At 38.0% G+C, this 13,642-nt stretch overlaps 1 protein-coding gene across 1 annotated transcript; it reads right to left on the minus strand.

The window, feature by feature from the left end:
- Positions 1-11,470: 11,470 nt before the first annotated feature.
- Positions 11,471-12,217, minus strand: LOC138885826 (uncharacterized). Its single transcript, XM_070166810.1, has 3 exons — positions 12,053-12,217; positions 11,815-12,010; positions 11,471-11,676 (listed from the first exon to the last, which is right to left on the minus strand). Exons 1-3 carry the CDS (start codon positions 12,215-12,217, stop codon positions 11,471-11,473), a joined length of 567 nt encoding a protein of 188 aa, XP_070022911.1.
- Positions 12,218-13,642: the final 1,425 nt, after the last annotated feature.

Genomic DNA, 13,642 nt, shown 5'->3' on the forward strand with positions numbered 1-13,642 from the left:
TATGAGATTTGGAAAGATGGGTAAATTGAGTCCTCGGTTTATTGGGCCTTTTGAGGTGCTTTGGAGGATTGGGAAGGTGGCTTATGAGCTGGCTTTGCCACCTAGCTTGTCGAGTGTGCATCCGGTATTTCATGTTTCTATGCTCCGAAAGTATATTGGCGATCCATCTCATGTTTTGGATTTCAGCACGGTTCAGTTAGACGGTGATTTTACTTATAATGTGGAGCCAGTAGCTATTTTGGAGCGGCAGGTCTGAAGGTGAGATCAAAGGATATAGCTTCAGTAAAAGTGCAGTGGAGAAGTCGGCCCGTGGAGGAGGCTACCTGGGAGACCGAGTGGGAGATGCGGAGCAGATATCCTCACCTATTTGAGGTTTCATGTATGTTTCTTGACTCATTTGAGGATGAACATTTGTTTAAGAGGGGGAGGATTTAACGACACGGCCGGTCGTTTCATGAGTTACTGCTCCATTTCGCCCATTTCTGCTTCTTTATATGTTGTTCAGCTGTATTTCATCATCACGTGTTAGTTGTTCTGTGTTCAGAGTGGTCATGGAGTGAAGTGAGATACTTAGTCTCTTATTTGGAAGTTTTAGTTGGAAAAGTCAACCGAAAGTTGACTTGTGAGTAAATGATCTCGGAATTTGGCATTTATGATTCGGATAGCTTCGTTAGGTTATTTGGGACATAGGAGCATATTTGGAGTGTAATTTGGAGGTTCGTGGTAGATTTAGGCTTGAATTAGCGAAATTAGAATTTTGGCATTTTCCAATCGGCAGTGGAAATCTTGATATCGGTGTCGGATTGGAATTCCAAAAATTTGAGTAGGTGTGTTGTGTCATTTGTGATGTGTGTGCCAAATTTCAGGTAATTCGGATGAGGTTTGATAGGTTTTTGGATCGGTTGCGGAATTCAGATGTTTGGAAATCCTTAGGCTTGAATCCGGGGATGATTTGGTATTTCGATGTTGTTTTGAGTATTCTGAAGGGTGGAATAAGTTTGAATGATTATACATGACTTGTTCGTATTTTTGGTTGAGGTCCCAGGGGCCTCGGGATGAGTGCGGAAGGTTGTCGGAAAGATTTGAATCATAATTTAGCAGCTTCAGTTGTTGTTCCTGTCATAACCGCACATGCGGATTGGGGATCGCAGGTGCGATGTCGCAGATGCATTTGGAGGTCGCAGAAGTGGTTTTTGCCAGTTGGATCTTGATCGTAGGTGCGGAGGTTCTATCATACCTGCGGGGCCGCAGGAGTAAGGTATCATCCGCAGATGCGGAATTTGGCGGATAAGTGGAATCCACAAGTGCGCTTCATTGACTGCAGGTGCGGAACCCCTGGGCAGAACATATAAATTCTTGTCTTCGCGTAATTTGGTCATTTTTCCACCATTTGTGTTCGGACTTGGAGCGTTTTGAGAGGTTTTGAAGAGGGATTCGAGGGGTAACACTTGGAGGTAAGGTTTTTGAACTCAATACTCGATTCTATGGTAAATTCTAACTAATTAGACATGAAATTAGTGGATTTAAAGGTTAAAAATTGAAGGCTATGGCTTGAGTTTTGGAGAGCTTTGAGTGGGGATTTGAGGGGCCATTTGAGGTCCGATTTTGATGATTTTGGTATGTATAGACTCGTGAGGAGATAAAGGTTCTAGTGATGTGATTTTATCAAATTTCGAGACATGGGCTCGGGGCTGGATTCGAGCAAATTCGGGATTTTGGGTCTAATTTGATAATTTTCATGTGGGTTTCATTCCTTTAACGTATGTTGATGATAATATACTAATTTTGGTTAGATTCGGAGCATTAGAGGCCGGATCGAGAGGCAAGGGCATCACGGGTTAGAGTTTTGGCTTGGTTGAGGTAAGTAACGCTTCCAAAATTGGTTCTGAGGGATCGAAACAACAAACTACGTATTCTATAATTACTATTGAGGTGATGCAAATGCCAAGTGACGGGTGTGTGAGCATGCACTGTGAGAATCGCGGCCTGGGTCATTCAATGGCACCGCTTAGTGACTCTTTCTTGCTGATATCTGTGTTATGATTATGTGATTAAGTTAATGAACTTTAAATCGTGCTAATTATCATGTTAAGGCTTCACGCCGCTATTGTTGAAACCCGAGAGGTCGTTTCTTGCTGTCATATCGTTAGCTTCATTGATATTCTGTACTCAGTCTTGTTCATGCATATTATATCATGCCTCGGTCTCGATTATTGTTATTTGGCACATCATATCATTGTTTCGGGCTAGTATCATGACATTTTAAGCCTGTATGTGTGAGACTGGAGAGTGATAACTGAGTGAGGCCGAGAGTCTGATATTGAGTGATAGTATGGGATCGGGCTGCACGCCGCAGCGGGATATTGATTATGCCTTCGTTGTCTTGTTATAGCACTTGGGCTAAAAGGAGCCCCTCCGGAGTCTTTACACCCCAGTGAGCGCAGTTGATGTTATTGAGGGATGGATCTTCCCTGGACATGGATCTTGTCCGAAGTATTTATACCTAGAGATGGATCATCTCCATAGGGGCTGGAATGTCCTACCTCGGTACTGGATGACTGCGGCTAGTGATGTGTATATATTCCGGGATGGATCTTCCCTAGGATAGATGGCCATATACAGTACCGAGTGGTTGAGCACTTATGAGTGGAGGTACACGGTACATTTTTCATGCTTTATGTGCATTGCTACATAGAGATTTGCTGAGCTTTATACTCCATATTGTTTAGATTGTATTTATTTACTGTTGATTTATACTTGAACTGCAAGCATGCCTACTTTTTTGTACAGTTTATATGTAATACCCGTTGAGGTTTGGTTCGTCACTACCTATCAGTCCATAGTTTGGACTTGTTACTTACTGAGTTGGTGTACTCACGTTACCCCATGCACCTTGTGTACAGATCCAGGTATCTCAGGGCACGGTAGTGGCTGTAGACTATTTCGGTCACGGACCTCACGGAAATAGCGAGGTAGCTGCCTGGCGATTCGCAGTTCCGATTTTCTCCTTCTCTATCTTTCTATTAGTACATTGTTGCTATTTTCAGACTATTTGGTCTTGTCTTGTTTCAAAACTATTGTAGCATGGCTCATGACTTAGTGACACCCGAGGTTGGGCTTGTATTTTCCGCTTGTTTGATTTTGACTTTATATCTTTATCGGATTTCAGTTGAAAAATGGTCTTTCTTAAGTTTTAAATGAAATATGGATTAAATTGAGAATGTGTCGGCTGGCCTAGTTTCACGATAGACGCTATTACGACCGGGTCGGTTTGGGGTCGTGACAAAGTAGATCAAAACAATCCTTGTTCTTTTCTTTCCTTTCTTTCTTGACTTCACCTTAGCCCCTTCAATTCCCTTGTATATCTATTATGTTGAAAATGAAACTATATATTAATTGCCACATTAATATTTCATAATATCAAGTTGTAAATTCCAATTAAAAAATAAAGAAAGATAGTAACATACATTGTATATGCTTTATCGTTGACGCAATCATAATAAATTTTCTGATCATATCAAATTAAGACTTTAAAACCCAACATCTAAAATATTATATATTTATATTTTAACGCAGAAGAGTTATTTGATGCTTGAAAGCATAGAATGAGTCCATCAATTTTACATGATTATTTTGGTAATTCAACCTTAATGTTGGTAGCTTTCCACTTTTAGTATAATCGGAATGATATGATATACAAAATCTCATCTAACTCCATCGAGCATGGGCGGATCTACCATGTAAAACATGGTTCACGTGAACCCGTGGTCCTCGGGGTAAAGTATAGATATGATGTACATCATTTGACAATATATATATATATATATATATATATATATATATATATATATATATATATATATATATATATATATATATATATATATATGGTCGAAAGAGACCAAGTGGTGCATTGGTTTTGGTCTCTTATTTCCAATAACCTAAGGTTAGAAGATCAAATCCCCTACCACTCTTTTGGTTTAATTTTTTAAAAAAAGTAATGGTAATTACACCCATCCTCCGGAAATCCTGGATCCGCCTCTGTCATCGAGATAATATAGTCCAAGGAACACATAGTCCATGTATATATTCATCATTTTTCATTCTCATTCAACTGTGATATTCATTTAATATGTCATTGGCACTCTAACGTGGGATTCAGAAGCTTACGCGAGCCTAGAAGCCTACCAATATTGCTCTTTGACCGCCCCCTTGTTGTACTAACCTTCGTCACGAGCGTTACAGCTTAAACGAAGAAAAAGATGAATTCGAATATAATAGTCACATCAGAGACATAATTATCATCTGTGTAATGATCGCCACTTGGAGCAAAATTATCTAACGTGGAAGAGAATATACACATTAATAACAATGGATCTAACAAACAAGCAACCTAACACAAAATTACAGACAAACTCCATTGCAATATCCGTTGAATTAGTATTTACAAGAACAAATCTAATTTTTGAAGTTTAGACAAAATTTTACTTAATTTCCTACTGAGATCAAAGTTGGAGTACTCTGATTATTCTCGAATCTAATATTATAGAATGTAAAGCTAGCCTGTTATTTATCCATAAAAAATACTTAGCAAATAAATCATCTAGCAAGAACCACGGTATCTTCAGCTTCAGCGTTAAGCCCGCTTTCTTTGTTGCTTCATTCATCGAGATCTGCTTATGATCTTAAGATATTAATTCCACTGTCGTTGAGTGGAAGAGGGGGAAATAAAAAAATCACATGAAAACATTGTTATCTGTACACCAAAAACTGTTAGTCATAAGTATTATGTTTTGCAGCATTAAAAAACAACAAAGAAATCCACTCTGGACCAACTGCGGCTTTAAAAACTCGATGATTGGTGTCATATATCCTCTACCCTTCTTCACTTAAATATCATACTTAATTTAGTTTGCATATCATAGTTAATTGAATCTGTCACTTAAGTCACAATTTCCTCGGCCTTTACCACTTGAATTAAGCCCTATGGGCAAAAAAAACATTTTTAAAGTCAAGTTTTTTCTTTTTCTTTTTTGGTAAACTGATTTTTTTTATTTAATATTAAATAATTATATTATACAAAGTAGATATCCCATTGGAATCTTCATTCCTAGTAGAGATGAGAAAAGGAGAGTCCAGTTTTTTTCTACTCATCAAGATACTTAATAAAAGGACAAGAAGGCAAAGCTTTATTAGAATGTAACAAAATGTACCAACAAAGAAGTTACATTGATCCGTATTTTTGGTCAGATACTCGGAGTATTGAGAGAAAAGCGACTTAATTGGAAAATAGATTTTTTGGTAAATGATGCTAATGAATATCCATACCGTATTATATTAGTAAAACTAGTAGTCCATATTTTCATGAATTTACCTTAAAGTGAATAAGAGGTGATAGTAGATGTCAATAATGGAGATCAAATATAATATATATATATATATATATATATATATATATATATATATTAATTATTAATCCATCCACCCAGGTTTTCATCTCCCGAGGTGGTGAGAGGTTTGGCTGGACCCCTACCTTGTTTATTTGATGAGCAAAAGATAAAAAGGAGGGGGACATAAAACCAAAACCTCCGGGAATAAATAGCCAAATACATGTAACATTAGTTGACAAGACCTAGGCTTTGGGTTGTGCGAGCATATTACAAAAAGGAGAGGGAAGAGCTGCCGGAGGAATGAGGATTCGAGTACATTGTAGCTCTTCCGATGGTGCTTATGGTGGTTCGAAGAACCAACCAGAATGTTTATTTGCCCTTATCCTAAAGGCTGGAATTTGCATTTTGTCCATTTGAAGGGCGCCTCTGGATTCATTACGCAAATTAGTTTCATTGAAGAATAATTGGCTATTAGAAATTGAAGTCGCATATTTGAAGAACATATATATATATATATATATATATATAGATTGAAGATGCATACGTTTTAAAATGCAAGAGGCAACGCGGGTCAAAATAATGAATGATGAAACTGAGTATATATTAAATTAAAACTCCCAAAAAAACAAAACCTTCACCTCATATGAAAAATACTGTGAAAAAGTCAATATCTGGGTCTGAAGAAAATAGGATCAATGCAATTTTGATTGATCTCCAATGGCCAAGCACAGTGTCCAATTGCTGTTTTCTTTGTTATGCTTCTAGGTATTGTTTTGTTTTCTTTTCTTCAAATTGAAACATTCAATTAAGGAAGTGTTAGCACAAAATGAATCCAGACCCTTCATATTGTTATTGTACACGTGGGTAGTACCAGTTATTGTATAGAACATTACTGGAGATGGTAGTATTTTTTGGAAAACATTTCCTATGAAATTGCGGCTACTCGCTCACCATTTTTGGGGAGAGTAGAATTTTTATATAGTTTTGATCTTATCTTTCACAATTTATTTATATTTCATCGTCTTCTAGTTATCATTTTATTCAAAAAAAAATAAGCAAATTGTGCACGCTAAGAGAAGAGATGTTTGTAATTACTACCACAAGAAAGCTGTCCCTATCTTCTAAAGGCGCCCGTCACTTCGTTCTTACTGTTTAACCAAAAAATGAAACTTTAGTCAAAGCTAGAATTTAGAAGAACACGGGTTACTGATAATCAAAAGAGTGTATAAAAGGAAGTAATTTAGGTAGCAAGAGAGTAATCAAGAGAAAAACAAGGAAACCAAAATTTATATCAATAGTATTTCATGTCCCCACAATTGATGAGATGTCTCCCTTTTATAGATATCTTGGAGATATACATTTTGCCCAAATCATAATGAGGCTATTATGAGTAATGATATTTAATGCTACGTTACATAATCATTATATTCAATACAAATTCTCTAACGTATTCCACATTTAATGTCTATTAAATGCTGTATCTACACTCTTTTCTATTGTCAGATTCATTCCTTTTGATTCTCGAACATAAATGACTTAGCTAGGTACGGGTGTTGGGTTATTTGTATTCCTGCTCGTGCCTCTTCCTCTGCCATTTGCTCGTATGTGTTGCAACTCGTGCCTCTTGGCTAGTTGTAATTCTTTGACCATTTGACCAGTCTATGTGTTTCAACACGTATTCGACACGTTACCTTTATATTTAAATACAATTTTTTTCAATACAGATAGTTCCCCCACTTTCCACTTATTCATCAGTTGAATATTTGGGAAGTGGATTCATTAAAAGAGAATTTTTGTCACCATTAATGCTATGACAAAATTGACGCTTCCATTTAATGCTCCGTACACGTGTTTTTTTCCCATTGGTTCTGCAGTTTTGCAGCCCTTTTCAAGGCTTTTTACGGCTCCACTCTTCACGAAGTGCCAGTTATCATTATTATGGTCCTTCCATCACTGCACTTTTACCTTTGGCGGTGGCGTATTAATATAAATATAACTTCTTTCCTTGTCTTTTACCACATAAAGCTTATAGAACACTTAATTCCTCACATTATTCTTCTTCGCCATGTCTTCATCAAATTCTAACCCTAGGAGAGTTCCCATTGTTGATACCTTCCCTAATGCCCCATTAGACATAGAATGGGAGGTAGACTTCGTAGCTTAGGGTCTACTCGCGGTGGTGGTTCGTCTATACCTTCTCCTAGTTCTGGTCCTTCTTCCAGAACCAAAGGTTCCCTTTCTCACAGATCTTCTTCTAGGGATAAAGAACCTTCTGAAACATTACGTGAACCTTTAGTAAAGGAGATAGTCCCTACAGAATTATCTTTTTACCATGATAGGGAATCTCTTAGAAACCAGGTTTCCGCCTTAGATCGTGTTGACGTTTACCCCACTCAAATTACATAAGTTTTGACTTTTGTAGTTCGCAAAGACTGCCGTTGGAGTAATGATTTTCCCATTATTATCCCTAATCCAAATCAGAGAATTACTTCTTACTTGACTGGGTTCTCTTTTGTTTATACATACCCTTTCACTTTAGGGTTCAAACCAGTTATTGACCCAGTTATTCTTGAATTTTGCCGTTTCTTTAATGTATGTTTGGGTTAAATTGGCTCAATCATATGGAGGGTTATTGCCTGTTTGAGGCATTTATCTAATATGGCTGACGTTTCCTTTATTTTCCCTCACCTGATTCATCTTTATTCCCCTAGACTTTTCCGTAATGGCGTTTTTACCCTAGTGGCCAGGAGTAAGAGGGTTTTAGTGAGCCCTGAAGATGACAAAGACCGTGGCTGGTACGCCCGATTTGTTGATGCCCCCACTGTTGGTTTAGTGGGTGAGAATAACGTTCCCTTCCCTGAGAAGTGGAATTTTGCACGTAAGTCTTTTATCGATCTCATACCTTTTTCCTTCAAGTTTATCAACTTCTCTAATTTTTGTTTTTTTAGCAACCATGGGAGTGGTGGAAAATATTCTCAATTTTCGTGGTTGGGTAGATAAATTACTGAAGGCCGCACCAATAGATGGTAGGTCTTGGAAAACACTTTCTAACCGTTACGGTTGGAAAGTAAAGACTCATGGTAAGAGCTTTTATTTCATCTTTCACGCATGTATATATTTTTCTTTATGGTTCTAACTTTCATCCTTCTTTTTATCAGGATTTGCTATTAGAGGAGTTACTGTTGAAGCAGTTGCGGCCTCTCATGTCTCTTCGGGAACCCGTACTCCTTCGGAAACCCGTATCTCTTTAGAAAGAGCCCGAGAAATAGTCTTGGGTTCTTCTTCTGCAAAAAGGAAAACTGTTGAAGAAGAAGACTCTAAAGAAGAGAAAGATGGGGGTTCCCTGGTGACGAGGCCACGAGCTAGTAGATGCATCGTCTCTGATGACGAAGCTAAAGTTTCCCCTCGTCTTTCTGTTCCTCTTACCGAACCTGTTGAAACCCCAGTAATAATTCCTGATGATGACGTCACTCCCCATGATACCCATGAATCTATTGATCAACTTTTCTTCAGTGGATTTGGAAGTGGAAGTTTAGGGCCTGTTTTAGATGAAATACCCTTATCTTCTTTCTCAACTCTCGTGCTTGTGATTCCTTCCTTACCAGCCCCAGCTGTTTCTATTCCTTCTTTTACTGTTTTCACTTCCTCTACCGCTCCTCCTTCGACAACTCCCCCTCCTATCGTTCACCATATGGAAGCGGTCTCTTCAAGTAGAAGTGTCGCTATGAGGAGGGTAACCATTGAAGTTCCTGCTGATAGCAGCCTTTTGAGGAAGTCAGGTCAGGCAGATGTATGGCTGAAACCTTTAATCGGTCCAATTGAAAAAGCAAAGATGGAGAGCCATAGTTCCCTGTCTCTAATGAATGATATCATGCATGTCACTTTGAAGGTACTTTCCTTCTCTCCCTTCTTTACCTTATAAAATTTTTTTATCTTTGGGATTCTTATATTCTTATTTCCCTTCCCCTTTTTTTAGGCCAATCTTATCGGCACAGAAATGATGAACAAAATCCCTCTCTTGGAGAAGGTAGCACGTGATTCTCAGTTGGAGGCGATAATTGTAAGGAACAATTTGAGATTGCACAAATTGATATGGAAGATTTACAAGAAGGCAAGAGTACCCTAGAAAAGCAGGTGCGGGCTTTAACTTCAGAGTTAGCGGTTGCAAAAGCTTCCTCAAGCCAAGCAGAAAAAGACAAAGAACGTCTTGAATCTTCCTTCTCAGAGCAACTATCTAAGGCCAGCGAAGAGAACAGAGAGTTGAAGGCTCTTTTGAGTCAAAAAGAAGTTTATGTTGGGGAGCTCGTGCAAAGCTTAACTCAAGCACAAGAAGACCTTCGAGTCTCGACTGATAAGGTTCGTGCTTTGGAGAGCTCGCATGCCTCTCTTCAAGTTTCTTACAACTCTGCCTTGGCTGAAAATGAAGAGCTAAAGAATGAGATTGCTGATTGGGAAAAGGATTATGAGATCCTTGAAGAAATATCTGTTGTTGAGGTAAGTTGGGCATTTTTGAATTCACGTCGAGATACCCTAATTGAAGCTAGCCAAGAAAACTTCAACCTGGAGTCGAAGTTAGCTAAGATCAATGAAACCATTGAAAAAGCTCAGCAAACTCAGGACTTCCCTTCTCCCGTGGTTGAAGCTCCCGTGAATGTTGAAGTTGATACGGGTATAACAACTCTTTCAAGCCCAATCGAGTCTGTTGTTACAAGCCAAGTTGAAACCGCATCTGTTGATGCACCTGCCCAAATTGAGCCCGCTGCTATTGATGTTCCTGCTTCAGTTCCACAAACTTCTCAGTGACCAGTTTTAATTATTTGAATGATTTTGTTCTTGTTTTTATTTTGGAAAATTGTAATCAAACCCTTAGCTTCATTTGAGGGCTGATTTTGGAAACGCAAGTCCCCAAGTCTTTTATGGGGCAATCTGTATAAACAATTTCATAGTATTATGACTAAGTTCGAACTTAGTCTTAGATTTTTTACATATTAAGAAGTTTTTCATGTTATTATCTTAAACTTTTGTTTGCTTTATTCTTGCCTTTATTTGTAAGGACTTATAGAATAATTTGCATTTTTGTTTTTCGAAAATGCTTCTATTAACCTCATGACTAATTAATTTAAACATGAGTTTTATAAAAGAGGGCCCTTTTATACTTCGACACTTAATGAAGAAGACGTCTCAACTTCATAATGGTGTTGTCATACGATAAAAGAAATAGGAACACACAGGTTTCTTTGAAATAACTTTGACTAGTTTTGAATAATACTTTACATGTATCTGAATTACATCTATAACTTTCTCGTAAGTGTTTTTCTTGTAACAGATTTTTTCAAAAGAAGAATAATAGACACGAGGTTTTTTCCTTATAATCCGCTTTAGTACATAGACTTTACCCTAACTATAGTGAGGTTTTTCTTTGGCCTTAACTCGTGGCTTCATCTCGTGACCTTGTGACTTTTACTCTGCACTTGACTCTTTTAGGCTTGATTTTTCTTAATCTTCTTTGCCTTATTTATACACATATCTGTGTATATTATGTAGTCCCCCAAGTGTTTGAGTGTTGAAGTATGAAGCCTCGAGCACTTGATAGATTCTCTCATTTGGTCCTTTTTCTGAAAAGGAAAAACATACGGGACTCGGAGGTGCGATTTTAGATGAAGACTGCTTAACCCGTATGAATTTCTATCAGAATAATTATAACCCTAGGCCTGGAATTTTAGGTTATTCTGTGTGCCTTACAGGTTGTGACTCATCATTTAGTATGGGTTAGCTTTTTGCCTATCATTTAAAATCGTTAGTAAAATTTTAACAATTCAAAAATTAAATTTGAAATAGTGATACCTGACCGTGGGTATTCCTTAAAAATAGTATCTCTTCAAATGAACAGTATTCCAATGTGAAGGTAGTATCTTGACATCCATTGTCTCCAGCTCATATGCTCTCTTGCCTACAATATCACGAACTCTATAGGGTCCTTCCCATGTTGGACTTAATTTACCCGCATTAGTTGCCTTTGTGGATTGAAAAACCTTTTTAAGCATGAAGTCCCCCACTTTGAAGAATTTGAGACGTGCTTTTCAGTTGTAATATCGTTCTATGACTTGCTTTTGTGCTGCCATTCTTATCAATGCAACTTCTCTCCTCCCCTTGAGTAAATCTAGATTGACCCGCATCTCCTCGTCATTAGATTCTTGTGCCGCCTGTGTGAACCGCATACTTGGTTCCCCTATCTCAACTGGAATTAAAGCCTCAACTCCATAAACCAATGAAAATGGTGTTTCTCCTGTACTTGTTTTTGCAGTTGTATGATATGCCCATAAAACTCCAGGTAACACTTCAGGCCAGTTACCTTTTGATTCCTCTAATCATTTCTTTAAATTATTGATAATAACCTTATTCGTTGATTCTGCTTGACCATTACCCTCAGGATGAGAAGGTGTTGACGTAATCCTTTTAATTTGCCAACTTTGAAAGAATTCCGTGATTTGAGCTCCAATAAATTGAGGGACATTATCACACACGATCTCCTTTGGTACACCGAATCGGCATATGATATTCCTCCAAAGAAAATCTTTGACTTCCTTTTCTCGCACCTGTTTAAATGCTCCTACCTCCACCTATTTAGTAAAATAATCAGTGAGTACGAGCAGAAACTTTACCTGTCCTTTTGCTTGTGGTAATGGACCCACGATATCCATTCCCCATTTCATAAATGGCCATGGGGCAATGACTGGGTGTAATAATTTCGCAAGTCTATGCATATTGTTACCGTACCTTTGACATTTATCACATTTGGCCACGAAACTTTCTGCTTCTTTTTCCATTTTAGGCCAGTAATAACCTGCCCTAATTAAGGTTCTTACCAATGACCTTCCTCCTGCGTGATTCCCGCAATGTCCCTCGTGTATTTCTTTCATTACATACTCTGTTTGCGAAGGTTCGAGGCATCTTGCTAAGGGACCACCAAACATTTTACGATATAAATTGCCTTGCTTTAAGCAGTACCGAGCAGCCTTCTTTCGAAGCGCATGAGCTTTCTTCTTATCATCAGGGACGGTACCATACTACAAAAAAACAACAATCTCGTTCCTCCAATCCCAAGTTAAATTATTAAAATTTACCTCATTCTTATCAGGATCGAGAACTAAATGAAACAAATGTATAACTGAGGTGTTTGCATCGCTTGCCATATCAGCTGCAGATACGAGACTAGCTAGGGCGTCCGCTTCAACATTTTTATCCCTTGGTATTTGTATAACTTTCCAGGTTTGAAATTGTTTTATCAATTCCCGTACCTTTTCTAAGTATTGTTGCATCCTTTCTTACCTAGCTATATAAGTCTCTAGCATTTGATTAACCACGAGTTGCGAATCACTCTTAATTATAATCTGATTTATGCCAAGCTCTCGTGCCAATTCTAGACCTATAATCATAGCCTCATACTCCGCTTCATTGTTAGTTATGGAGTGACATTTAATAGCTTGTCGAATGGTCTCACCCGTAGGTGGTACTAAGACAATCCCTAAACTTGCACCTTTTACATTAGATGAGCCATCAGTGAATAAAGTCCAAGTTCCCGGGTTAGTCCCATTAAATACCTGTAATTCTTTTTCTGCTTCTAATTGCATCTCTTGGCTAAAATCAGCATCTCTTGGCTAAAATCGGCCACGAAATCAGCTAACACTTGTGATTTTATAGCAGTTCTAGGTTGGTATATGATTTCGTATTCACTTAACTCTATTGCCCACTTAGCTAACCAACCTGATAGCTCATGCTTATGTAATATATTACGTAAAGGGTAAGCAGTTACTACAGCGATAGGATGACACTGAAAGTAAGGTCTTAACATTCTAGATGCCATGATTATTGCAAGTGCAAGTTTTTCTAACTGAGGATACTGCGTCTCTACATCTAACAAAAATTTACTAACATAGTAGATAGGGGATTGTTACCTTGTTCTTCTCGGACCAAAACAACGTTTACCGCAACTTCCGAAACAGCAAGGTAAATGAGTAGTCTTTCCCCAGCCTTTGGTTTTGCCAGCAAATGTGGATTTGATAAGTACGTTTTCAAATTCCTGAGTGCCTGTTGACACTCCTCATTCCATTCAAAATGATACTGCTTCTTAAGGCCTGAGAAGAATTTAAAACACTTCTCTGATGATTTAGAAATGAATCTTCCCAAGGCTGCAATTCTCCCTGTTAATCTTTGAACTTCTTTCTTGTTTGAAAGTATATCAGGGATTTCCT

Source organism: Nicotiana sylvestris, chromosome 2 (genome assembly GCF_000393655.2).
Source record: "Nicotiana sylvestris chromosome 2, ASM39365v2, whole genome shotgun sequence".
Classification (NCBI taxonomy): domain Eukaryota; kingdom Viridiplantae; phylum Streptophyta; class Magnoliopsida; order Solanales; family Solanaceae; genus Nicotiana; species Nicotiana sylvestris.

Excerpts from the sequence above, each read along its gene's own strand:
- LOC138885826 (XM_070166810.1), bottom strand. The coding sequence starts at position 12,217 with ATGGAAAAAGAAGCAGAAAGTTTCGTGGCCAAATGTGATAAATGTCAA. Across the intron at positions 12,011-12,052 it reads TACCACAAGCAAAAGGACAG|GTGGAGGTAGGAGCATTTAA; the intron begins GTAAAGTTTCTG and ends TTTACTAAATAG. Across the intron at positions 11,677-11,814 it reads AACACCTTCTCATCCTGAGG|GAGAAACACCATTTTCATTG; the intron begins GTAATGGTCAAG and ends AAACAAGTACAG.